At 36.2% G+C, this 13,461-nt stretch overlaps 1 protein-coding gene across 2 annotated transcripts in view; it reads left to right on the forward strand.

Moving 5' to 3' along the window:
* snx2 (sorting nexin 2) overlaps positions 1 to 13,461 on the forward strand; it is a 46,045-nt gene that overhangs the window by 4,285 nt on the left and 28,299 nt on the right. For both annotated transcript variants that reach the window (XM_028456364.1, XM_028456365.1), the window contains exons 2-6: positions 4,036 to 4,135; positions 8,982 to 9,142; positions 9,233 to 9,299; positions 12,372 to 12,415; positions 13,181 to 13,322. In XM_028456364.1, coding sequence (XP_028312165.1) covers positions 4,036 to 4,135; positions 8,982 to 9,142; positions 9,233 to 9,299; positions 12,372 to 12,415; positions 13,181 to 13,322 — 514 coding nt within the window. The remainder of the gene's footprint in view (positions 1 to 4,035; positions 4,136 to 8,981; positions 9,143 to 9,232; positions 9,300 to 12,371; positions 12,416 to 13,180; positions 13,323 to 13,461) is intronic.

The following is a 13,461-nucleotide window of genomic DNA, read 5'->3' on the forward strand; positions in this document are numbered from 1 at the left end:
TCTAAAAATAATGTTAATTACAATGCTGCGATATCCTTTTCAGAAAGTCTTTTCACTCGCTCTCGGATAATTGGAGGCTCTCCATTCCTTGAACCCTATGTGTTCTGCTCAGTGCTCATTCTATTGATCTATATATCTATCTATCTATAGAGGTTAACAGAGCAACATTTAAAAAAAAAAAACACCCCAACTCATACATGCTTCCAAACTGCTTCACACTCCTAAACTGCTGTGGATTACTCATATTTCCTAAGTGTGATGAACTTTCTCAGTAAGAAGGAAGGAAAAAAGGGAAATGAAAATGAGTAGTTTTTTGTTCAAGCATTACAAATGGACATGACCATTAGCATTCACTTCAATTCTTCCAAACAATTTACCAAGATGTGGAACATTTCTATCCCAGTGTGAAGATCTAGTGCAGAGAATATTACAGAGTATCAGCGTTTGTGGAAGTTTTTAAAGCAAAAACAAAATAAATCACCAAATAAATGGTACTTCTCCTTTAAGAATCTTCTTAATGAAGAAATATTTGTGACTTTTGCTACATAAAGGGGCGGATTCACTGAGATCTGAAATAAAGGGTGGTAAACCAGGTGTGTCCCTAAATCCTTTGGTGACACAGTTTCGTCACCTGCTGCGAGGAATTCACTAAGATTGCTGCAATGATTAGTGCGCGTGCAGAACTGGTGCAGACCTCCTTTATTTAAATGAGCGTTTTGCTTGTTCATTGTGGAGACGTCAGTGCACAGAAGTTAAATTGGAGACAGATGGACTTCTCTGTCTGCTGCACAAACATTTAATAATGTAGAAAACTAAATAAACAAAATGTTATTTTTTGTTTTTTTTAAACAACATTAAAACCTAATGATATTTTTCCAGCTAATTTAATGTGGGTGCTCTATAAGTACAGTACCTGTAACTTTGCTCTGATCAGTCCATGAAAAACAGACAGATTTGAACAGAAACCATCCTATTGATCTACCATTGATCTGAGTTAATACAGCTACACAGTCTGTCAACCAGTGGATCAGCTCCATTTGAAGATGATCTACTGAACATCATCCAGCAGGTCTGAGCAGCGCTGAGTCACCACACTGTCATATGGGAACATTGTTCCATCACTGCGTAAATTACGCATCTGATCAGCTGATTCTGGCTGATGCTCCTTCATCAACGTGACACCAGAGTTTGACGGTCCAAACATCACTGGAGCGTTGCGTCCGTTGCGCGCACAGCATCCTCTCTCCATCGTAGCGTCACCAGACTCCACACACACACCGCCGCGGGTGTGCAGCTTTTTCCCTCCCTCACACACACTTTACTCACACTTTATTTTCTCATTCAGTGGCTGTTTAATATTGACTATTGTTTTATTTAAATTATTTTCTTATTCTAGAAAGGTTAACTGGAGCTTTTTTCATCTCTGCTGTGTTTTGCGTCAACATTTACTACAGCTGATCTCTGCGTGTGTGTTTGCACCTGCTTGTCAGTTGTACTATTTTCCAGAGCTAAAACAATCTGTGTATCATTCGTTCATTCATTTTTCATTATGTAACATTATTTGATATTTGTTCCATTTACCAAAGTACGTGACAGAGACTTTGACGAGCGAGTTTGAAAGATAAAATTAATTCATGAAGTGTTACAACACCAGACCATGACATAAATACATAAATAGTGAAATATTTATATTTCATATACATTTCAAAATGAAAATTAAATATAAAATGGATTTAATTGATTATTGGCACATTTAATTAATTAATGAACGGTGTATTTATCTGTTTAATTGTGGCACTCCTTGTCCTCCATACATTAATACTAATTTATACAATTGCAATATTATAATTTTAGTGCTTAGTACTTGCTCATATACCCATAAATGCAATGGGAATAATAATTGGCATAATACGTTATATTGCTGTTTCGGTTTTCAACCTTGGGTTTCTCATTTTCGGTTTCGGCAAAGAATTTTCATTTTGGTGCATCTCTACTCACAATGACTGTCAGCCTTACGCACAATGGCCGCAGGCGTGAGATTGTCCCAGATGGACTGAATAAAGAAATTCAAAGTAAAACTACGGTGGCTGAAAGAGCTCTTTGTGAGGACCATGTCTGCCTCTCTAATCATTCAGGTTTATCTTATTTAAACACTTTTTTGAGCTCAATAGAAGTGCATCATTTGGCCACTAGGTGCGCCATGCACTGGTTGGCTCAAACTTGGGGCCCTAGCCAACATGACGGGTGCACTAACCTGCAGTTGTAAGGAGAATTAGTTTACTCACACCTTGAATGTGTATAATTTAAGAGCAGTTCTCTACATTGTTGTTTCTGCAGCGGGGGAGGGGTCAGATTAACGTTGTGTTTCTTTAATTTACTGAGTGAGTCGTACCAACCGTAGAGGATTGAGTTTATTAGAAATAAAGCCTTGTTGCTGCTACTGATGATTGATCTATTTTGCTGTTATTGTTCTCGCCGGAGCAGCTGGCGGTTTCCTCTGAGGCTGACAGGAAGCTCAGTACTTCAGCAGGATGGATGACACACACTGAACAACCTGCTTTTCTTCCAGTGTCTTCTGTGGAATATGTTGAGTGTGCACACTGATGGCACACATGGGGCTTCCAGTCTGCTTCCATTTTCCTCGTCGCTGTTTGGGAAAAGGCTGAAAGTGTAGTTTCTGTGTAGTGAAGGAAATACACTTTATTTATCACATAATGTTTGTGTTTTAAACTGCAACACGATGTGTTGTTGTGTTTAGGAAGAACTCCTCATCTAGAGGAGTGATGGAGCTCTATTCCACGTGTCAAACTCGAGGCCCAGGGGCCAAATTCGGCCCTTCAGAGCAGGGTTTCTCAAATGGGGGCACTAGAGAGAGAAACAATACGGGTTTTTTAGTTAAATATTTAAATAATATATTTAAATTTAAATAATACCAACAACAAACAAAAATGACAAAAAGTATACCAAATAATAAAAAGAACAACAAACAACAATAAAACACACAAAATGACACCAAAAACTCACACACTAAGAGATAATAATACCATTACCAGCAACACACAAAACAACAGAGGAAAATACACAAAAATAACAGAAAAACATACAAAATAACACCAAAAACACACACATTGAGAGAGAATAATTTAAATACCAACAACACACAAAACCGACAACAAAAAGACAAAAAATAAGACGAAAGAGACAAAATGATGATAGAAATAATCTTGATTAAAACATGAAGTAAAAATACAAAAGTCAGCGTTGGTTCCACATCAGGAGAGAGAAGAACAGAAATGATCAAAACTATAGAAATAAATCTATTCAAGAGGAACTAAATACTGTTTCATTCACTTATTTACAAACTTAGATTTTTTAAAATGTGCGTTTTCACTCATTCACGCCATCGTTATGATCTAGAGATGTTTTTGTCACAGAATTGGGAGCAAAATGTTATATTTGGACATAAGGGGGGACTTGGATTCAGAAATAAGAGAAAGAGGTACACAATCATTGTGTAAATTATTGATATCTCAGCCCTTCCAAATACACAAATTGAATGAAACTCTTAATTTTTTCCTAAATCCTGCCATTTTCCTCAAATTATTCCTCCAAATTTCCCCAAATTAAATAAAAATTGGTCAAATAATCTATTAAATTTAAAGTGAAGATCTTGCACAGACTGATATCTGTCACTTATTGCTTGCATATTGTCGGTTTCTTTCATATTTATCATATTTTAGGCATAATTCATGCGTGGAAATGCAAACTGGATTACATTAAGATTGAAATTACTTGTTCTTTCTACCAAAAGTCTGTGGCCGTCTTTAAGATCAACTTATTCGTGTTTGGCCCTGAACTAAAATGAGTTTGACATCCCTGTTTTATTCTAACACTAACAACTGAAATCATTTAATTTTGGTCTGTTGTTAAGTATAAAGATGAACAGAGGGAAAATAACATTAAAGGGGAAAATATGACACTGTTATTTAAAACAAATGATATTTGTATTTATTGTTGTTTATTGTGTGTTTCTAGTCCCAACCAGCCAGTCTATCTACAGAGGACGTCAGTGCCAACACCAATGGACCAAACCAGGACGCCCTTTTTGACGACGACCCTGAGGATTTGTTTGCAGGTACAAACTCACCCACACAAGCATTAATATTTGAACAGTGATTTAATTCAAATGTTTTACAGTCAGCTCTGAACACCAGTGCAGACAGAAATGCTTGAATTATTTCAAAATCCAAAAATTCCAAAATCTGTATATTTCTAAATGTAGAATCTGCATTTCTTAAATTGTAGATTCTAATACATTTGCTAATTAAACTCCTAGTCTTTCCAGCAGGTTGTTTAAAGCAGGGTGTACCATGGGAAATTCATCAATTGTGGGGTGCCAAAGTCTACTCCCACCTGGAGCACCTTATTACCCTGAATATAAGCTACAAAGTTACATTTTTTTCAATGACAAGATGTTCTTTGGTCTAAAGAATCTGCTTTTTCTGTCAAAATGCTGATTTATTTTGATCCTGCTATTCTCATGCTGTTCAACTGAATCTAACTTTATTTCATCTCATTACACTAATAGCAAACCTAAATAGCTTTTACAGTAAAAAAAAAACGATGATGGAGAGGAAAAAGTGACTTTGAACAGTAGGAAAGTGATTCAGAGGTGGAGACCATCTGCCCCCATGGGTGGGATTTAGTGGAATAGAAGCAGAGAAAAGTACAGGAATCATTAAAGAAACATTAAATATCATCCATAGAGAGTTAGAGATGTCCCTCTATCACATGACCAACATAAAGATCACATCCTTTGTTTGGACTAAACTTTCATTGCTTGTTGAAAGCCTCCCTGTGGAGCTCAGGGATGCTTTGTCACACATGAGTTATATCGGTTCATTCTACTTAAAGATATAAAAACCAAAGGCTTTACTTTAGACGATGATGACGACCTGCTGCATCAGGGAGAAGAACTGCTGAGTTTGGGCTTTTCCTCTGGATGTTTTCTCTCTCAAACTTTAAAGAGTCTGAGTTCCCTCAGGATTCTGCCTCATTAGCAGAGAAAAAAACACATTTTAACTTTAAAAATATGTCAGACATTTATCACTTTAACCTCTAAGCTCTAATGTTATGCTCGAGTTGGAAATTTAGTTTTTAAAGTAATTACCGTAGTTTGATTAGTTTTCCTGATAGTTTTTTCCTGCCTTTCCACCAGGTTTGGTGTCAATTATAATTGTAATCATGTAATTGATAATTAATTCCAATTAATCACAATTACTAAGCCTGAAATATTAACCTAATAAAAGTTAACCTTTCTCTTGTGTTAGCTTTAGATGCTAACAGGTCCTAAATCAGCTGTAAAATACACTAAAAACTAATATCTATCATCTAATTTCTTTCCTATTTATTGATTACCTTGTTAGGCTTCCTAATCATTGAAAATATAGGTATTAATATTGTTGGTGTGGGCATCTGAGCCTTTTTGTGTCACAATACAATGTACAATATAAAATGTGGTAAATCTTGATATGAAACATATTTTAATAATTATTAACTATGCATGTGTAGAACTGTAACCATGGGTCACCAGTTTTGCAATAAATTATAAGTGACAATTTTTCTGGAATTTTCATGACAATTGCAATTACAAAGTAAATTATCTGAACTCAATTACAATTTAATTACGATTTCCACAGCAACAGATTTTGTAAACTTACAATTATAATTAGGCATAATTATAATCAAATATCAATTATTCCGGAGTTATTCCCTTTTTTTTACTCTGTTTGAGGTATCTTCATAAGATTATGCAATTTTATATTCTGGTGTGATAATATTTTCTTACTGTATGTATACATCTAAGTTCTTAGATTTAGGACATTTAGGAAAAGGTTGTGAGTTATAAGGACATCTAATCTGGCGGGGGATGTTGATGACTGTCTTCTTGTTTTGTTTTAAAACCAAATCAAAATAACAAATAAACACTGTGGTTATTTTGTTTTACTGACTTAAAACCAAAACAGAAATACAGAAAACCAGATAAGCAGTGTTTTTTCTGTTCAAGGGAAACTATGACGAGAGCTTCATGTTTTAATCTCACCACACAGAGTGGACACACAGGGGGGCGGACTTTTACTCTGCTGTGTTTAATAAAATGATCTTGTATCATGTTGTCCACCTCACACTGATGGTAAAGAGGTGTAATTTGTGTGTTGATGACGTTTTGTTAAAGAGTTACTGATGCTGGAAGTCTGAATCTGTGAACAGTAGGGATGTAACGATTAATCGTAAGGCAGTTAAAAATCGATTCATAGGTATCACGGTTGATATCGATTTTATGAAAATTGAATCGCAGTACTGTTTTTAACCATAAATGTAGGCGTCAGGCGGAGTCTGCTAATACTTTCTTTCTGGCTGCCTTCTACTCTTAAATATTTTAATAAATGATTCATTACCCCTTAAGCACCGAAAGAATATCTGTAATATTACTTGAATATCTGTAAAAGTCACGTTTTTCTATTAGCTCTGTGTGCTAGCATAGCTTCTCTTCTTCACTGCAAGATATCTGCATGCCAACCGACCACTGTGTTACCAGCGCCCTCTGCTGGTCCAAACAAATATGACGTAAATCAGTGTAATCACGTTTTTTTTTTTTTTTAAAGTCCAATTGTTAAGGCACAAAATACATTTTCAGTTGCACTTTTAAAAAGAAAAATAACTATTATGCAGTTTTGCATTGTTTATTATAGAACAAGAATTTAAATTAACCGGCTTCATTTTAATTTGTATTATTCCTTTATTTATTTAATTCAAGATTTATTTTTAGTTAAATTGCATTGTTTTGAATAGTTTATCAATGAAATCTTTTGACAATGAAAAATAAAAGGAAAATAGTACAGTATTTTCTATTTTTCCCAAAAAAAAAATTGTCTACAGTCCCATTTTGTAAAATAAATCGTGAGAGAATCGTATCGTGAACCCAGTATCGTGAATCAAATCGTATCGGGAGTTGAGTGAATTGTTACATCCCGTGTACTGACTAAAACTAGGAGAAGAGATCACATTACTCCTGTATTAGCCTCTCTGCATTGGCTTCCCATAAAATATAGAATAGAATTCAAGATTCTTCTTCTCACTTATAAAGCCCTAAATGGACAGGCACCAGTCTATCTCAAGGAGCTTGTAGTGCCATACAATCCCCCCAGAACACTACGCTCTCAAAATGCTGGACTACTCGTTGTTCCATTTGTCTCTAAAAGTAGTATAGGAGGAAGAGCTTTCAGTTATCAGGCCCCACTTCTCTGGAACCATCTACCAACCACGGTTCGGGGGGCAGACACCCTCTCTACCTTTAAGGTTAGGCTCAAAACATTCCTCTTTGGTAAAGCTTTTAGTTAGGAACCAGCTCATAGCTCATAATTAAGATGCAATAGGCATAGACTGCCGGGGGGGGGGGGGGGGGGGGTCTGGCATGCTCGGTTGGAGAGAGGTTGGAGAGGGCGTTAAGAGAGAGGTCATTTAGGTTAGAGAGGGACCGGAGAGGGTCCCATTCCTCTTTCAAACACTCCCTCTATGTCTGCTTCTTCCCTTGTGTGTTTGCTCCTGTTCTCCTTCTGGCTTTTGTCTTGCAGGTCCGTGGGATCCTCAGTGTGGAGTTACAGAGTCTCAACAACTCTGTCTCCACCCTTTCCTCTGCACACACCCAACACAGCATAACGTGGATGGCTGTTCATCATAGGAATGGGATCCACACAAGGTTCCTGCTGCTTAACAGAAGGTTTTCCTTGCCGCCATGATGAATTCATGTTGGGTGTGGGATACATATGTATGTGTATTTACGTATATATGCATATGTGTGTATCCATAAAATGAAGAGTCCGTCCTTAAGACTGCTCTACTGTAAAGTGCCTTGAGATACCATTGGTTATGATTTGGCGCTATACAAATAAAGATTGATTGATTGATTGATAGTGAACAGTGTTACAGTCCAAATAGTATCCAGATAATCTGGTGACTGGGTGGACTTTTGCTCCCTGACATAAAAAGAAACAAAGTCACATTAGTGATGAACTGGTGTATAGAAACGTTATTAATAAATCAAAACCAAAAAATGGATGTTTCGTGAAACATGCACATGATATGTAATTAAAGGAACCACAGGTGGTGTAATGAATCTACTGGTGTTCCTCATTTCTTGTGATGAACTTCTGTGTGTGTTGACGGCTGCCGTTAGTGGCTAGCAGTATTATAACGTGCAAAATAAACATTTTACTGCACTCAACAAAGTTGTAATTGTTTTTGCAATAGTGCAAAATGGTAGAAGTTCTAACATCTATTGTTTCTCACAGTCCATAGTCAGTCACCAGTTTATCTGGATACTATTTTGACCGTAACACCATAAAACAAAACATAAATGTGAGCAGCTTTTTACGAGCTAAAACATCCACAGACTGAATGAAAACATGAGCAGGACCAGAAAACTGCTTAAATAAATCCTAAACAGTCCTATTGTGAGAGGAGACCTGGTCCTGGACCTGGGGAGGGAAACCACGTGTAGTTCACTTTAGTTCTCACTCTAAATATCGTAAATTACTATTGCAACAACACATCATCAGTAGGGTGAAACTAACCTGTCTCACGACGGTCTGAACCCAGCTCACGTTCCCTATGAGTGGGTGAACAATCCAACGCTTGGTGAATTCTGCTTCACAATGACAGGAAGAGCCGACATCAAAGGATCAAAAAGCGACGTCGCTACGAACGCTTGGCCGCCGTAAATATCCAAATATTTCACAAACAGAAAAATGTTAAAATCAAAAATTTATGTTTCGGTTTTAAGTCAGTAAAACAAAATAATCAAAGCATTTATTTGTTATTTTGATTTGGTTTTAAAACGGAATAACCAAAGAACAAACGGTACATGAATTATCTCACCTATAACATTTCCTCTCTTTCTTAATTTTTTATTTTGGTGTCAGAGGCAACAGAAGAGGTTTCATTGGACAGTCCAGAGAGGGACATCCTCCTGTCTGATGGACCATCACCTGCCATTACCCCGATCACACCCCCCACTTCTGTCATTGCACCTCGTATTGGACACACTCACGACGATATGTTCACACACTCCTCGTTTGATGAGGTGAGGATCATCATATTCTTAGTGTTTATTGACACTTTATGTTTGGATAAATGTACAACGCTGCGTGTGTGTTGTGTGTGTGTTGTGCAGATTGAAGAGGAAGAAGTCGATGATTCTTTTGACATCAATATATCTGTGTCAGACCCTGAAAAAGTTGGTGAGTACGTGGTTCACCCAGTACAAGAACAGAAAGCTGCTCAATGCCAGAGGTGGCAAAACTAGTCTTCAGTACTCAAGTAAAAAGTATAGATACTTGAATAAAAATGACTCTGGTAAAAGTATTGAAGTTGTCACTAATAAGACATATGGAAGCATATCTGGACCATAATTCAGTTTAAAATGGATTAACCAATGCTTTTTAATTTTCAGAATATAGCTGTATTTTGTAACTCATAAATAATAAATAATCCAAACTGAATTTTCATTTTCTTCTTTAAGGTTGTTCACTTTGTAACTTAAAGCCAAACTGTGAACTCTGTGACGTACAGAGTTGACCCATATGAGTTATTTTAAATGATTCCTCAGGCCAATATACAGCGCTGACAGTATCAATGGTCAGAGCGGGGCGGGGCTTCCCTCTTCAAATACCGCCCGTGTAAGTTTAGAGAAGATTGACCATCGTTGGCCAGGTCATGTGACTGATAACTGCTTTTCCTTCTTACGTTTACAGCACTTATCATAAACAGCTCTGCTTTTACGGTTAAAATGATCAACTTACGTAGTTACTAAAGTACGAGTTCACTCAGAATGTAGGCTTATTCAAGAAGTTAACCACTGTAGTACAGCCCTCTGCTGCAGCCGTCTGCACTGTAGCGGGAGGGAGGGGCTGCAGCCTTGGTTCTATAGACAGTGAAGGACGGGAGAGTTGCTGCTTGAAGTCGCTTAAAAAGTTAACATTTTTCAACTTTGAGTGACGAGGTCGCGCTTGACAAGTCGCTCAAATCACGCAAGTCACGTCGCTTGTGGGGGGATAACTGTATCATTTACATTGATTTGAATGTTATCTAATTGCTTCAGTCACCTCAGTTGCGTTGGGTGTGAACGCACCTTCAGGCATTTCGCGCGAGCCACAGATTCCTACTTCCATAAACTAACTTTACTTTTCTTTAATAGTGAGTTGATGATCTCTCTTCAACCAACAGGTCTACTACTGTCTGCATACACAATCAAAAGACAAGGGAGGCTGTCCCTACGGACCGACTGACTGACTGACTGTTGATTTTTGCGACAGTGCTGTGACGCTTGTTGCCACTAGGGGCGCTTGACGTGAAAGTTACAGGTCTAGCGCCCCTAGTGGCTAAAGGTTACACAGTGTTGCTTTAAAGGTATTGTGGAGGACGTTATTTTGGCATCAAATTCTGGGTGGATCGTGTTGGTCCTTCTGAATGTCAATCATTCTGACGTAAGGCCGTCTACGTGCTCGTCCCTAGCTAATTTTTGTTTGCTGCGCATGCTCACTTTCAAGTGTTTGTGTGTCTCATGAGCCTAGTTTTCAGCCATTCATTGACGCTTGCTGTTCTCACCGGGGAAATTACATTTAAGTTTTAATTTTCAAAAGATGGCCCAGCAAATAGGTACCAAAATTCAATTTTAAATGGAAATTTAGAAAATTAAAATGCATTGAAAGTTGTAGCTGCAATATTTGACTCGTAAATCAACTTGGAAATAAATAATCAAAATTGCATTTACAAAATGAGCATCCTTAAAGAAGAAAATTAAAATGCAGTTTGGATTATTCATTATTCATTTTATTTATGAGTTCTGTTAATCCATTTTAAATTGAATTATGGTACAGATATGCTTCCATAAAGACAGCTTTTTTAAACCAGTAAATTTCATATTTTTTATTTTTAAGAACTTGTAGTAAACTGGTTCATGGAAATAAATGAAATGTTACCTTTGAACACCTGGAGAATTTAGCAGTTATTATAAATAGCATTTGTAAATAAAATGTGTCAAGAAAAAAAAATGCATATGTTCAATTAAATTAGGGCTGCACAATTTTAATCATGATCACGATTTTGCCACGATTAAATTAACTTGATTCTCGGTAATATTTACATTTAAAATGTGTGCTTTGTGCATTTCTGATCAGGCACTGAGAGCTGATTGTTTCCATTGAGTTCCATTTGGTGAAATCACTCACTGTAATAGTGTATTTATTCAGTGAACCCTTGGTACATTTTAAATTGTTGTTATTTTCTTGTGGTATAATTTTTATTTAAAGCTTAATTTTGCAATGTAAACTGTTCATATATTGTTTTTTTAAGTAGTGCGAAACAAATACAGATTTTCACTAACATGATAAATAATTGTGATTACAATCATGATTACAATATTGATCAAAATAATCGTGATGATCATTTTGGCCATAATCGTGCAGCCCTAAATTAAACCCAGAGCAGTTTTGAGTTTAACAATTTTAAGAACTTGCAAATGTTAACTATAAAACTAAGGAACCTGCTTAACAGAAAAAAGCTCAAACTACCAATATTTTTTATTTATCCTCAAGAGAATCATGATCTCCAGGTTTGTGGGAATGAGTCGTTCTGATAAAAATGTGTTTAGTTTGAGTGACAAGGTCTTAAAAGTAACCAGTTCATTTTTAAAATGTAAAGAGACATTTGTTTAAAGTAAGGTGTGAAAGTAAAAAGTCACCATTAACATTAACAAAGTATTTGTAATTCATCACCTCTGTTCAATGGTGAAGGTTCTCCATCACATTTCCCATCACCCCCTGTTGTTTCCTCCTCTTTCTGTGTTTAAAGTGTTGGATATGATGATTATTTATTTTCTCCTCTTTATGTTTTTTACTGCTAAGCACAAACCCAGGAATGTTGAAAGAAAAATGCTGAGTCATCTCTGCAGGAGGCCAGCCATTATGCTGCTATCCTTGTTTTCCCAAATTATGGCTTTTACAGTTTATTGATGCAATGCCACTGAAGGTCTGCAGAACCTTTAGAAATGTTCCTAATAATCAGAAACGTTGACGTCTAAAGAAACAAAGGAGCTCCATGAATATAGTGACAGAAATAAAACCTGAAGGCTTTGATAATGATGCTGTGTTGTCCATCCATCCATCTTCTCAGCAGTAGAGCTTTGTGCTCGTCACGACTTATGTAGAATGTGATTTTTGAAAATGAAATTGTAAAGTTGTTACACACGTTTTTCGGCTGGGTTTAGTGTGGACGTGTGTATAAGTAGATGTGTATCTGTGTGTGTTTCCTAGGTGATGGGATGAATGCATACATGGCCTACAAAGTGACGACCAAGGTAAAAGTTAAAGTACACTGTCTGTATTTTACTCATCATGCAAAACCAAAAGTTAAACGTACATTTAGTTTAAAGCACAATAACCAGTTTCAATGTATTCCTTGTGTACAGTTCTTTGGCAGGCTGATGTATTACAGTGATTGATTGATTGATTGATTAATATTTATTTGTTCTTGGCTCTCATCCAACATATACAATTCAATACAAAGAATAAACATTTATTTTAACAATCATAAATGAAATGAGCTGAAGCAGCCACTGCTTATCAGAGCCCAAACAGCATTATATAAAAAACACTATAGAAACAAATCAATAACAGCATTATTCATCAACTCATGTTTCAATAGAAGCAAAACATTTAGTTTTTCAAATCATTTTTCAACATAGGCAGTGAACTTATTAACTTAAAGTGATCCTCAAGATGATTCCAAACTTTAACATAATAAACAGAAACACATCTTTTAACATTTATTCAAAATGTATTTTGTTGAAAAATATAAACCGCTTAGTTGAAACAGTGATATACAGTAATACCCAATGGAAGGCTTTTATTTCTTACTAGGAACAACACTTTTAACCTTATTATTTCCATAACCTTTATTGTTATAGATTTTATAAACAGCTCATTAGTAGGTGTCCGGAATTCCACTTTATATATTATTCTTAATGAACTCTTTGTAATTTGATTAATGATCAATATATGTTCTGTGGGTAGTACTGACATTATACTGATATACTAGATATAATCTTTCTCCTGTTTCTCAGACTTCCATGTCCCTGTTCAAGCAGAGAGAGTTTTCAGTGAAAAGGCGTTTCAGTGATTTTCTGGGTCTACACAGTAAACTGGCCTCCAAGTACCTTCACGTAGGCTACATCGTGCCTCCTGCACCTGAGAAAAGCATTGTGGGTAAGTACCATTAGATGGTTTAATAACTTGTAGCAGAAAAGACGGACGTCATTAGGTCATGCAGCTCAAAAGCACCAGAATTAAAATGAAAAATAAAAAAACTAAAATATTTTTTTTTAAATGAGCTATCAGATACTAA

This window comes from Gouania willdenowi, chromosome 9 (assembly GCF_900634775.1).
Source record: "Gouania willdenowi chromosome 9, fGouWil2.1, whole genome shotgun sequence".
NCBI classification, from domain to species: Eukaryota; Metazoa; Chordata; class Actinopteri; order Blenniiformes; family Gobiesocidae; genus Gouania; species Gouania willdenowi.